This window comes from Phalaenopsis equestris, unplaced genomic scaffold (assembly GCF_001263595.1).
Source record: "Phalaenopsis equestris unplaced genomic scaffold, ASM126359v1 Scaffold000022, whole genome shotgun sequence".
NCBI classification, from domain to species: domain Eukaryota; kingdom Viridiplantae; phylum Streptophyta; class Magnoliopsida; order Asparagales; family Orchidaceae; genus Phalaenopsis; species Phalaenopsis equestris.
This window is the reverse complement of record NW_018164464.1, coordinates 101,955-115,274: the sequence shown is the minus strand read 5'-3', so window position 1 is coordinate 115,274 and position 13,320 is coordinate 101,955. Positions and strand designations below refer to the sequence as shown.

General features: G+C 35.8%; 1 protein-coding gene across 1 annotated transcript; it reads right to left on the bottom strand.

The window, feature by feature from the left end:
• Positions 1-503: 503 nt before the first annotated feature.
• On the bottom strand, positions 504-8,952 carry LOC110018501 (40S ribosomal protein S8). The gene is made up of 5 exons (XM_020715836.1): positions 8,819-8,952; positions 8,656-8,728; positions 8,133-8,469; positions 1,202-1,377; positions 504-871 (listed from the first exon to the last, which is right to left on the bottom strand). Exons 1-5 carry the CDS (start codon positions 8,820-8,822, stop codon positions 790-792), a joined length of 672 nt encoding a protein of 223 aa, XP_020571495.1. The 5' UTR covers positions 8,823-8,952; the 3' UTR covers positions 504-789.
• Positions 8,953-13,320: the final 4,368 nt, after the last annotated feature.

Below are 13,320 nucleotides of genomic sequence, written 5' to 3'. Positions count from 1 at the left end.
ACCCCTCAGGTCGGGAGTTTGAATCTCCTCTGACACAGGAAGTTGTACTCAAATTGTTAGGCACATTAAGGGTGATTGGAGACTCGTATAATAGCCTCTAACCATTATTTATATATATATATATATATATACACTCAATATTAATACATGTGACATTTATGGAAATTAGGTTTAGATGACATTTGCGTATCCGTGAAAATACATATTCTTTAGCTTGCACAATACTTGAAAGAGCACTTTACATCAAACCAAACAATTTCTTCCATTTAAATATCCAATGCTTAAAATTTAATATTTATACATATAACACTTGAGTACAATAAACCTATACATGAAAAAAAAAATTTACAACTATAACAATATTTTTATATGATATAAAACATTTGAATGTTATGTATGTAAATACAAAAGTTTTGAATGTTAGATACATAAATACATACAAATTATATGATATGAATGTAAATGCCCCAACTTTTAAATAAGACTCATGACAAAGTCCTAAATTAGTCAAACACAATTATATTTGTGTAAATTTAAATGTCCTAAATGAGTAAACCATACAAATATGCATTCATTTCCCAAAAAACCGTCAGTTAATTATTAAAATAACAAAAACACCCTCAAAACTTTCAGCTAAGTTATAATGGCTCCTTTGTTCTGTGGTAGCAGGGAAAACAAACAAATGAAAAATCAAAATTCTCTAAAGGAATTAATATTTCAGATCCTGCAGTTCAATGTAGAGGGCCCAAGAAAGCACAAAGTAACCCTAATGAGAGGCTTAAGAACTCACTAAGCAGCACCAGCACTCTTGCCTTTCTTCCTCTGGATTTTCTTCAAGTAGAACTCCAGCTCTTTGCCTTCAAGTATGTACCTGTTGAAAAAAATAAGCAGATTTAGCTTTCTAAATGAAATGAATGTGTACATACATATCATACAATTCTTAGTTTTATACATATCCAACACCTAAATATTCATATTTACAAGCATAACACTCAAAAACAGATAAAAAATACCATCATCGCTGCCTTTCTATATGCAATACACATTTTCATGCATATGTTTGTGAGACCATGTTGTTATAAGTGTAAATATCAAACTTCTGGTGTTAGATATGTAAATACAAAAAAATTCTGTGGTACATATGTAAATTTCACTAAATAATATTATGAAACATAAGTTTGTAAAACTCTATGTTATTTACCCGTCGGCTCGACCACATTGACCAGGACGAGATGAGATGCTTGCAAGTAAACGTCCGCTGCCAAATTGCTCCTCGATGTGTGGATCTAGAGTGCGAACTTGCTGCCGCTTCTCCAGCTTCCTTTCGACATGGTTGCTCTTTTTTGATTCCTCTAGTGCGGCTTCGCCGTCATGAACCTACGAAAAATCAACAATGCTCGTTTAAAATTTCCAATATTTATGATTATTTTAACAATGATGTTTTGAGAATTTTACTTATTTGGGGCATTTACATACCTATCACCCAATTCTGAGGTATTTATATATCTAACAACTAGAGTTTACATTATACATTTATACCACTCAAATGTTTCATATCACATCAAAAATGCCACCATCTTAACTTAAAAAAGTGAAATACACCTTTTTTATGCATGGCAATGTAAATACATTAAGAATTGAGAGCTATGTATGTAAAATCATCCAAATTATTTTTTAATGTGTCATCATCTTTATGTCATATATACAAAGAATTAAGATTTTTATACTATAAAATCCAACTATACTGAAATACATAGCATTGGTAATCGGGCGGGCGTAACTATCAAATAGGTGGACTTCCATAAAATTCTAATGCTTTTGTGTGTGGACCTTTTTTTGTCGATATTGTATTCTACTTTCTCTGAGTTTGAATAGGTGTCAACAATTTCCCAACAAATGTTAGACAATTTTAATAGTTCAACAGATTATTAAGAGAATTATGAATTCTAATAGCATGATATACAGATCATCATCTGAGAACCTAGCAGGAGATCTTGTGGTTCGCATACATTGAGTTATCATGGTGTGGCTGCGAATGATTTTCGTGCTGATGGGCTTGCAGGAGTTCCGCAAGTTGATGGTCAATCTGAGAGCAGCAACTTGTCCAGGATGTGTATGAATGGTCTTGTAAACATGAACTTGGTAAAGATGTCTCCTAGTTAGCCTTGGGTGGAGATAGCATGATATACAGATCATCATCTGAGAACCTAGCAGGAGATCTTGTGGTTTGCATACATTGAGTTATCATGGTGTGGCTGCGAATAATTTTCGTGCTGATGGGCTTGTCAGGAGTTCCGCAAGTTGATGGTCAATCTGAGAGCAGCAACTTGTCCAGGATGTGTATGAATGGGCTTGTGACATGAACTTGGTAAAGATGTCTCCTAGTTAGCCTTGGGTGGAGATAAAGCCGAATCATGACTTGATTGGATTTGATGCAATTTAGAATGAAATGATAATCGACTTGGATGTGCTTCATCCTAAGAAGACTTGGTTGTTTGCGAGAGCAAGTGCAGAGATATTGTCCAAGTATATAGATGGGTGGTGTTGGTCGAGTAATGTCAAAGTCGAGGAACAGTCAGTTGCGGCTGTTGCTAGAGACCGATAATCAGATTCTGTGGAGGACCAGTAGGGCACAGAGTAGCCTGAGGTGGATTTCCTGCCATTGATTTCACCAGTTCAATCTGATTCAGAGTAGGTATGGAGTGGGGTATTGGTGGAGTGATGAATAGGCCTTCATAGAGGGAGCCTTTGATGTAAGGAAAGAGGCATTTTAGTTGGGTGAAGTGGATGTTTAGGGGATGGTGAACATGCTCGCAAATTTGGTTCGCTGAGAAAGCTATATTGAGGCAGGCGGTGGTGAGTTATTAAAGTGTGATTACTAGATGGCAGAAGAGTTGAAGATTTGTGTAGTTTAGGAGGTGGCAGACGAGTTGGGGATTTGTATGGTCTACGAGGTTTTAACTGATCCTTTATAGTGGCGAGTGGAGGGATTTTGAAGGGGTTTGCAGGTTGTCATTCCTGCAGGAGCAAGATTATTTGTAGCATAAATAGTTTGGCGCAGAAGAAGGCTGTTAGCTCTGGAGAGACTTGGAGGCCGAGAAAGTTTGTGATGGGTCCCAAGTTCTTTAGCTGGAAACGTTGTTGGAGCTGTGAGACCAGATGTTGTATGATGTTGTTGTTATTACCTATCAAAAGTATGTCATCGATGTATATTAGCATGAATATTTGGGTGGTATTAGTGTGGTATAAGAACCAGAGTTATTGTAGAAGAGGTGTTGCACCACTGGCGAATACTGTCTGAGGTTGAATATGGCCTTTTGAGAAGGCATGTGTAAACTGGATATTGAGAATCTTTGAATCCCAGGGTTTGTGACAAAAAGACAGTTCCTGAGAGGGTGCCATGAGGGCAGGCATTGGAGACATCTAGCTTTCTGATAGTATAGTTGCGGGTAGTAACAATTGTGAGCAATACTCGTACGGTTGGAAATTTGGTTGTCTATTCCTTATGGTTATTGGTAAGCTTGAGAGACCAAGTGGGCTTTGTATCTGGCTATGGTTTCGTTTGCATAAAGTTTAGTTTTGTGTGTACATTTATAGCCCAATACATGATGGTGAGGGCAGGGTGGCACCAGTGTCCAGGTACCATGTGAGAGAAGGGCTTTGATTTATTAGACATTGCCTCTCTCCAGTGATTTATTTCAATGCAGTTCAGTAGGAGGTGAGACCGAAAATGTTGATAATTTGATGAGTAAAATTGAGGATATGTTTGTTCATGATGTCCAGTTTGCCTCCTTGTGATCATGGGATGGCATTGAGAGATAGGAGGAAGACTTGTTGTTGATGGTGAGGATGAAGTTGTGCTATTTTCAGTAGGGGTGCCAAAAAATTGACCTAATCAGCCAACTTGTCCCAAACTCATCTTGAAAAATCCAAATTTGGGTTGATCAAAAGAGTTTTCAACTTGAGATTCGGGTTAAGAAACCTAACCCATTCAATTTTTTTGGTCGAGTTTGGGTTGATTCGCCAACCCAAATTTAACCTGAATGGGCTTGAAATCAACATGAGATTGACCTTATGTTAAACAGATTGTTGGGTTCGAGCCGGCGGGTTGAAGGTGAGGTTGACTTTTTGATTTGTTTAATATTCTGGTCAGATTTAGGTCAATATTTTCAGGTAGATCAATATCAGGTCAGACTCAAACTGACAAACCTGATTTGATGACCCTAGTTTACAGGCAAGAGATCGATGTGGTTGCGAGCTACTTCGGTGAGTGGTGGTGTCCTTGTTGATTGTGAGTTTGTAGTTGTTGTGAGGATGGAGGTGGGAACTAGAGTTAGTGGATAGGTGTTAATATGTTGGATTGCGATATGAAAATTGGTAGATGTTTAGTGAGCTGGAGGGAAGACTAATTTATGAAATTGACATGCCTATCTACATAGATTTGTTCGGTTAAAGGATTTAAGCTATCATAGCATTTGTGGTTGGAGGTGTAGCCGAATAAACCGCATGGCAAGGATCTTTGGCTAAGTTTGTTTTGTGAGAGAGATATTAACCAGGGGTAGCACAAACATCCTAGGATTTGAAGGTGAGGGTAGGATGGGCATCGGTTGTACAACAGTTCAAACGGGAATTTGTGCCACACGTTGGGTGAGGAAAAGTGATTGATGAGGTATATTACAGCACACATGATTGATGAGGTATATTACAGCACACACAATATCTAACCATAAGGGGTTCTGTATATGGGATGTAAATTTGAGGGGCTCTTGAGATATCTAGTATGTGTCAATTTTTGTGTTCGGTAATACCATTTTATTCTGGTGTGTATGGATAGTTATATTGGTGTATTATGCCACAGGAATTGAGGAAAATTAGAGGGTATTCACCGCTATTATATGAGCAAAAGATTTTATGTTTTGTTAGGAATTGTTTTTCTACCATTGTGATGAAATTAATGGTTATATTTGTTGTTTAGAATTAATTTTGTATGGGAAATAACAAGCTAGGCGAGAAAAGTTATAAATAAAAGAGCTATAATAGAGATAACCTTGATTTGAGGAAGTTGGGGAAGAACCCCATACACTGAAATGTAAAATAGCTAAAGGTTCCGAGTATTATGGGACATGCTGAGGATCCAAATAGAGATCGGGGTGGAGTGCAGTGGCTGAATTACATGTAGAGTCCGGTGGGATTCTGTTTTGACACCAGGTGAACAGGGCTTGAAACCAGGGAGGATTTCATAAAAAAAGGGAATAATGCTGTAAAGAAGAGGAAGCAACAGAATGTGTGAGGAAACTGTTTTTATCAATATTAGAATCGGGCACAGTGATTGTATATATAAGCTACTGCCTCACTCAGTTTATTACAGTAGCAGGAGATTATATGGTATGTATGCATTCGGTTATCATTGTGTGGTTGTGATTGTTGTGTTAATGGGTTTGTCAAGAGTTTGTCACTTGCCTGTTACCAAACATGACACATCCAAAAAAAAATATTACATGCAAAAATGTCCGCAGAGCTGCATGAACTATGAACGGGAGTACACAATTGTGTAACAGCACGGATAAAAATACATAGTTACGCCCTCACAAGAGAGCGCAAGCTCACATACGCTGTAATGTTGCATAGTGATACATTATTCACATGCAATGATTTTATATCCAAAGGATGTTGATGTGTGTTATAGAATTTGTGGCAGCAGACCAACGAACAATCGTCTTGGCATTACACAAGAATCTAGCATACACTTAGATCATAAAAATGACCAGTTGAGAAACAAATTTTTTTACATGAAAAATCCGAAAAAGGAACAAAATACAAGGTCTAGCCCAATGAAAACAATCTACTATGCATCAATGAGTACACGTACATGTCCTTATCCCATAAACGAGAAAATACTACATAGTTCCTCGAGATATAATGTTTGCTACACAATGGTCAGTAGTAATTGCAACTTAGAGCAGTTATTGAAACTTCAGTGCACCGTTTTCGATGTGTGTTGATGCACAGTATTCGTGAAGACATAATATTTCATCAAGTGCTTCATTGTTTCACAATGTGTACTACGGGACTATGCAAAACACATTGTAATTTTGTAAGAGATTTTGTAGCAAAAAGTAGCTGGCGGCTGATGATGGTCCACCGCAATCGGCAAGCAATGGTTGATGGTGGTCGGCAGCTGCAAGAGCGGGCGACATTTGCTAGATCTTCAATGAGACGTACTGGATTTCAGCTCTTTCTCCTTTAAGCTTCGGTCTTGCACTAGTTCAAGGTCTATATTCTCTCTCAAGAGAGAGTAAAGCTTTATTTATAAAGTCTATAAAAAAGCCTTCCTATAAAAAATGAAGAAATATAAACCACTCCATCAAATGGTCTAGAGAAATTCGTTAGATCAGATAGTGTTCTTTGGATATTTGAGTGTCTTAATAATATCATAATAGAGTGGTTTTAAGCTCGTTGGATTTGTTTTATCGATACGCTTGATTTGACTAAAAGGATATATTTGGAATCCATTTGACCGTTCAATTAGGCACTGAAAGCTTCTAAAAGTGCTTTAATGGCTGAATCCGGGCATAATTTGAGTTGGATTGGATCAACTTTTGTGTCATTGTGTTTGTCTTGTCAAGCTGGTCAATTTGACTTTAATTTTGTCGAAATCAGATTTCTGGATGATTTTTTAATTGAAATTTAAAAGTTCCTTGCTAAAAAAAAGTACCTCAAGATTCATACCACACTTTGAGATCCATGTCGGATGATAAAAGATTGTCAATGACATATTAATAGTAAAATAAGATGTTGGGTCTACAAAATTTGATTTGTGAGCCCCGAAACCCATTTGACTTGATTCCATTAAAAATTTGACGTATTTCTACCATACCTAACAATAAGACTGTAAGCTAGATAAGCAAGCAATTCCTTGTATTTAAAAGAAACTATTAAGAATACAATCCATATGAATGCATAATAATATTTTCAAAATTAGACTAACAATTAAAATAATATATACAAAATATGCTTGAAATTGAAAATCTTATCCCTTAATCAATACATCATGTTACCCAGAGTTTCACATTATTTTTATTTTCTATTTTGTTTTTAATTTTTCTTTTATTTTTAAAAATATGTTTGATGACTATAATTTTAACATGTTTTTATTTTTATTTTGAATTACTTGTTTTTAAACATACTCAAAACATCTCAAAAAGTACTTTGAACAACTATCACAATCAGATATATTTTAATTTAAAACAATACACAGAAAATAGAAACAAAAAACAAAAGTGATCCTAAGGGTCATTTTGGCATCAATTTTGTTTCTTGTTTTTGCTCTTTTTTTTTTTTTTTTTTTTTTTTTTTTGCATTTTGCATTTTGCATTTTGAAAACATGTAAGGTTGGTATAATTTTCAATTCGTTCCCCATCCTAGCCTAAATTTGTCATTTTTATCAAATCGTCAAACACAAATATATGGTCTGATTTTTTAAAAAAGAGCTTTGGTTTTAATTTGAAAAAAGATAATATTTAGGTGTTATTGGTGTAATTTCCCAAACCTTTTATAACAAATAATTAAAAATTACGAACAAGCATAAAACTAGGAAATCTAGATCTATGTAAGGATTTCTTATGAAACCAAAATAATCTTGAAGCTCCAGTCAAAACAGTTTAACATAATAGATTGTTAGCCATTCCGAGTAAATGGAACTATAACAAGCAGAAAAAACCATGACTACAATTCCCCAAGAAATCCACATTTCAAGCTATAAATCAGGACTAACTGAATTTGTGGAGAACAAGATGAGCTTCTTCTTGATTGTCCACATCATGAAGGGCTTAGGTTTGGCTTCAGTTTAAATGTAGATTTTTTATGGGACCATATTTATGCAATAAAAAAGATGATTTACATACATACCACTCAATTCTTATGTATTTACATATCTAAGAACAAAGATAAATTTTTACATGCATGCTACCTTACCTGTGCATTAAAGTTATATTTCACGATTTGAAAGTTAAAAAGATGTTAACTTTAATGTTATAAGAAACATTTTAGTAGTATAAATGTAAAAATTAAAGTGGGAAAATAGAACAGACGAAAACAAAAGAGCATGAAAAACAGTGGGAAGAAGAAGCTACCTCGGAAGAATCCTTCTTAGATGCCGCAGTGCTCTTCTTCTTCCTGCCAAGCTCAACACCATAGTGCTGAAGGTACCATTGCTTGAAAGGGGCGGCATCAACTTGCACTATAGCACTCTTCACAAGAGTCTGCGTCCTCACAAGCTCATTGTTCGAAGCATTATATACCACATCGAGAATTCTGGTCTTGCGGGTCACAGCCTCGCTTCCCCAAGAATAGTTTCCTGTATCCAAACGTAGAGCCCTCCACTTCACATTTCCTCCGCGAACTCGAACCCTCCTCACCGTTTTGTTGCTAGAAAGCTTAGTATTCGCCGGTTGTCGGCCCAGCTCGTATCTTCCATCAATTTAGATGCAACAAAGAAGAAAACAATTCTTTGAGCAAGACTTATAGTAAATTATGCTCGTCGGTAAAAGGAATCATAGATTCGTATGATTTAAATTCAAAAATAAATAAGTGCCCCTAGATCCACTTGAAAGGCACATCTAGAAATCCATTACTGGTTTTTAATATAATGCTTACTTTCTCTTCTTCCTCCACGCCTTCTTCTTGCCGCCGGTGGCTCGCCTCTTGTGCAAGGAATCCCTGGAGATACCTGTGAGTGGAAAGAAGAAGGCACCATGAGAGCAGATCCTTGAAGAGGGATTTAAAAAGTTTTCAAGGAAATGGCCGATAGATTCCTAACCCATTCCGGCGGATTAGTACTGAATGCCTCTCACCCTCTTGCACCGTCAGCCGCCTCCTTCCCGCACACACTGTTCGTCAAAATGAAACCCTAATTCAATTTAAAGCCTTGGTTTGGTTTGGGCGCCTCAAAAATGGAAGATTTATATCAATAGGAGTAGGGCTGCCAAGAAGGCTGGTGGTTCGCAAATAGCTCTTGTTTGATTCGTTATGAAGCTTGTGTTCGGCTCGTAAGCTAAGTTAACAACTAAGTCGAACACGAACAAATATTTGTTCTTTCGTGTTCGGCTCTTTCGTGTTCGACTCGTTTTGGCTCGAGATACTACTAATTATATATATATATATATATACAAAACTTCTTCTATGGTGATAACCCTGGTAAATATTTTACATCTGCTTTGATTGTGCTCATTTCAAAAGGTAATGATAAGATTTCTGGGGACAATTTTCGTCTCTTACTACTATGATATCTAATGTTATGAGTAAAATTATAGTTAACAGACTGCAATCTTACATTTCTTATATCATTGCTGACCAGCAGTTGGCTTTCATTAAAAGTAGGGATATTACTAATAATATTCTCTTAGCAAAGGAAATAATTGAAGATTTGGACAAGAAGTGCAGGGGGAAACATGGTCCTTAAACTGGATATTAAGAAAGTTGTTGATACTATTAGCTGGTACTTTATTATTAATATTTTGCAGGCTAAAGGCTTTAAACAGAAGTTCTGCTCTCTCATTCAGAAGTGGTTTTCTAATAACAACTATAGTGTGATGGTAAATAGTAAAACTCAGGGTTTCTTTTCAGCTAACAAGGGCATTAAGCAAGTAGATCCCCTCTCCCCTACTATTTTCATTATTGCATCTATCTAGGCTCATAAATAAGTTGCAATATGAGCATTCACATTTTCAATTCTCACATAAATAAAAAATTGTGGTGAGTCACCTTGCATATGTTGATGATGTTATATTTCTTTTAAATGCCAACAAAAGTGCCACTAAAACTACCGTGTCTATGTTAAAAGATTTCCAAAACATATCTGGTATGATGTTTAACTTGATTAAGTGCTCCATTTATTTTGGAAAAGGTGTTTCCTCTAACACCCATGCTTGGGCTTCTCATTTCACTGGTTGTAAAATTTTGAAGCTTCCTATTAAGTACCTTGGGGTCAATATTCTTAGAAGCAAAACTAAGCAAACTTATATGGATGATGTGATTGATAAAGTTAAACTCAAGATTAATGATTGGAAAAATTCATTTCTTTCTAATGGGGGTAGGCTCACTTTGTTGAGAAGTGTCTTATGTACACTTTCTCTCTGCTTTATAAAAGTTCTCATAACTAAGAAAAGCACCCAAAAGAATCTCGAAATTATCTTCAACAAATTTCTTTGGCAGGGCTCTAGATCTTCTAAGAGTTGGACTAATTGGCAGTATAATTGCAAGTCTCTTTGTGCTGGTGGGCTTGGGTTTAAAACTCTACAGCAAACTATTGATATTAAAATGTGCAAACTTTGGTTCAAATTTCGTTTGGGGGGTCATTATGGGTCATAAGTACTGTAAAATTTACATTCATATATGGTTAATTGGAGAGTGGCAGACTCTAAGCTTTGGAATGCCATTTTCTTTGCACGTGATATTGCTCTTTGTTTTATTTTTTGGGACATTGAGGATAGTGGTATTTCTTTATGGGATGATGAATGAGGTACTTCTTCTTTTTCTACTATGCAAACCTCAGGTTATGATTCTAAACTGCTTGTTTATGATTGTTGGATAGATGGTGTTTGGAATTTAACTCTGCTAAATTCTTTAGTTGGTGAATTAGCACCTGTTATTGTTGTTATCCCTATTCGAGCTCATAATAAGGATGTTCCCCTCTTGAAGTATCAAACTAGATCCTCTGTTACTAAAATGCTCTACTCTAAACTGCACTCTTTTACTCCTTGGAAATGACATGTTTACACCTGGCATAAATATATTTCTCCTTCCATATCCTTTTTTCTTTGGAGATATTTTTATAAACTTCTACCTCTTGATGATATCCTTAAGCTAAAAGGGTTGAAACTTGCCTCTTTTTGTTATAATTGCAAAAAGAATGTTGAATCAATTGACCATTTGTTTTTTGATTGCCCCTTTGCTAGAGAGGATTGACAACGTATTGGGTGCTCCTTTGGTATCACTTGGCCCTTGCACTTGACACTGAAATCTGTCATGGGGATTTTAAAGGATTTTGATCCTTCTTTCAAAAATCTCTTTTATTTCCCTGTTTTTGTCCTATGGATTATTTGGATGGCTAGGAATAGTTAAAAACATGAAACTTTGTGTCGCACTCCCTTCACCATATCTATTTTAGCAGTGGCTCATTTTCACAAAGCTTGGAAGTTAACTAATGGTCAGGCTTCTATTATGGGTAGGGATAGGAAACCCATTTTTATCAAATGGGCATTACCCCCCATGGCTGACTTAAAGTTAATACATATGGGAGTTATTTTACTGCTTATACGGGTATGAGAGGGTTGATTAAAGATCATCGTGGTAAATATATTGCTTATTTTGCCTCCCCTTGTATAGCTATTTCTTCTCTGAAGGCAGAGACTAACGCAGTGCTTGCTGCACCTCTGAAACTTTGTTTAACATGCTAATGGCTAACGTTAAACCTGCTTGGTACATTATTTCACTAATGAGAAGGATTTGACATTATATTGATATGCAACACATTAATATTCTTTACTCATTTACTTATAGAGAAGGGAACCAATATGCGGATTGGATGACAAAATAGAAAGTGCACAGTGCTTTTGTTGGGGTTACTACCCCTCCTATGCTACACTCTTATTCAAAGAGACTTATCAGAAGCTCCTTATATTAGAATTTAATTATGCTTCACTTTACTTTGTCTTTGGTCTCTGTATTGGGCTTAATGTGGCAGTTTTTTCTTTGGACTGCTGGATTGGTTTTTCAGGGTTGCAGTTTTTCTATGTCTATATTTATTTGGATGGATGCTGGAAGACTGTTTTGCACAAGCCTGTCTTACCTGGATATTGGTCTTAAATGAATTCTTGGATCTCTTGTTTGGCCTGGATTTTTGGGAGTTGATAAGGAAACCTCATACTTTGTCTTACTTTTTTTTCCCCGTCACTCGATTTTTGGTTTTCTGTTTTGAGATTATTGTGGCAGACTTTGGTTAGTTGGAAGGATGATTTTCTTTGCCTTTTAGATGGATGATGGTTGCCTGTGTCGGTCCGGACTGTGTTTGCAGGGTACTGACCTATTTTTGGTTTTTCTTAGCTTCAATTTATCCTCTGGACAGCTGATTTTGGGTGATGTTGTTCTTATATTTCTTATGTTAATATTGTTACTTCTTCCGGATTCCTTTTGTTGATTTGGGCCTTTTCTGTCTGGATTTGTCCTTTGTGGGGAATATTTTTTGGCATACTTTGTGTATGCTTGACTATATGTTAAAATGTTTTATTGGCATACTCTGTTACATTTTTGGTTGCCTTGAATTTGTACTATATATTATTATGGCTACTTTGGGTGTTACCGGCGGACCTAATCGAGGCCATTCTGGATTACTGGAATTTTGACAATATCCCTTTCTGCTTCTATTGCTTTACTGAGTAATGGGAGATTGATCTTGAGATGATTCTGCTGACTTATTTACTTTTGATTTATACACAGTGTTATCTTCGCTTACATTGCTTTCACTGGTTGTTGAGCTTTGCTTGCTGCAGCCCCACTTTGTTCTGCCCAAGAAATACATTGCTGTTTGTAGGGTTTGATCTTTTTTGTTGCTGATCTCAATGGACAAAGTAGCCACAACTCTGCTTTTGCTCTACTTCTTCAATGTTGAAATTGATTTTGGTATACATGTAGTTTTTGGGTATTCTTTTTATTTTAATATACTTTTAGTTAAATACACATGTTATTTTGACTTTTTTGCGTGGAGTTGTAATATGAATGATGAAACCCCTAGGATCATGAAATATTTTTTTTAGATGGAGATCCACTATCCCAACTCTATTTTGTGATCTCTTTTAATATTAACGTGTAAGGAGGCACGAGTTGTTCTTTAATTTATATATATATATATATATAATGATGAGTAGTATTTTTTAAAAAATAATTGACTGCAAAGATTTATAATCAATTAAAAGTATTAATTAAGAAAATAGAATAAAAAATATTAAATTAGTTTTAAATGATGTTTTAAAATGATGTTTTAAATCAGTTTTAAATCATGCCTCAATCATTAACATCTTATGACTACGTGATTAGAGTTGTCAAAACGACTTTTTGTTCGTGAACGACGCGCTAAGAAAACGAGCCAAAAATGAACACACTTTTTGAGCTCAAAATATAAAGGAGACGAACACGATCTAAGCTTGGGCTCGCTCGTGTTCGGCTCGTTTACACCCCTAAATAGGAGTCTATTTCCGTGTATTATATCTCACACCAAAACTTCAATTTTTTGTATATGGCCACTAGGGGTGTAAACGAGTTAAA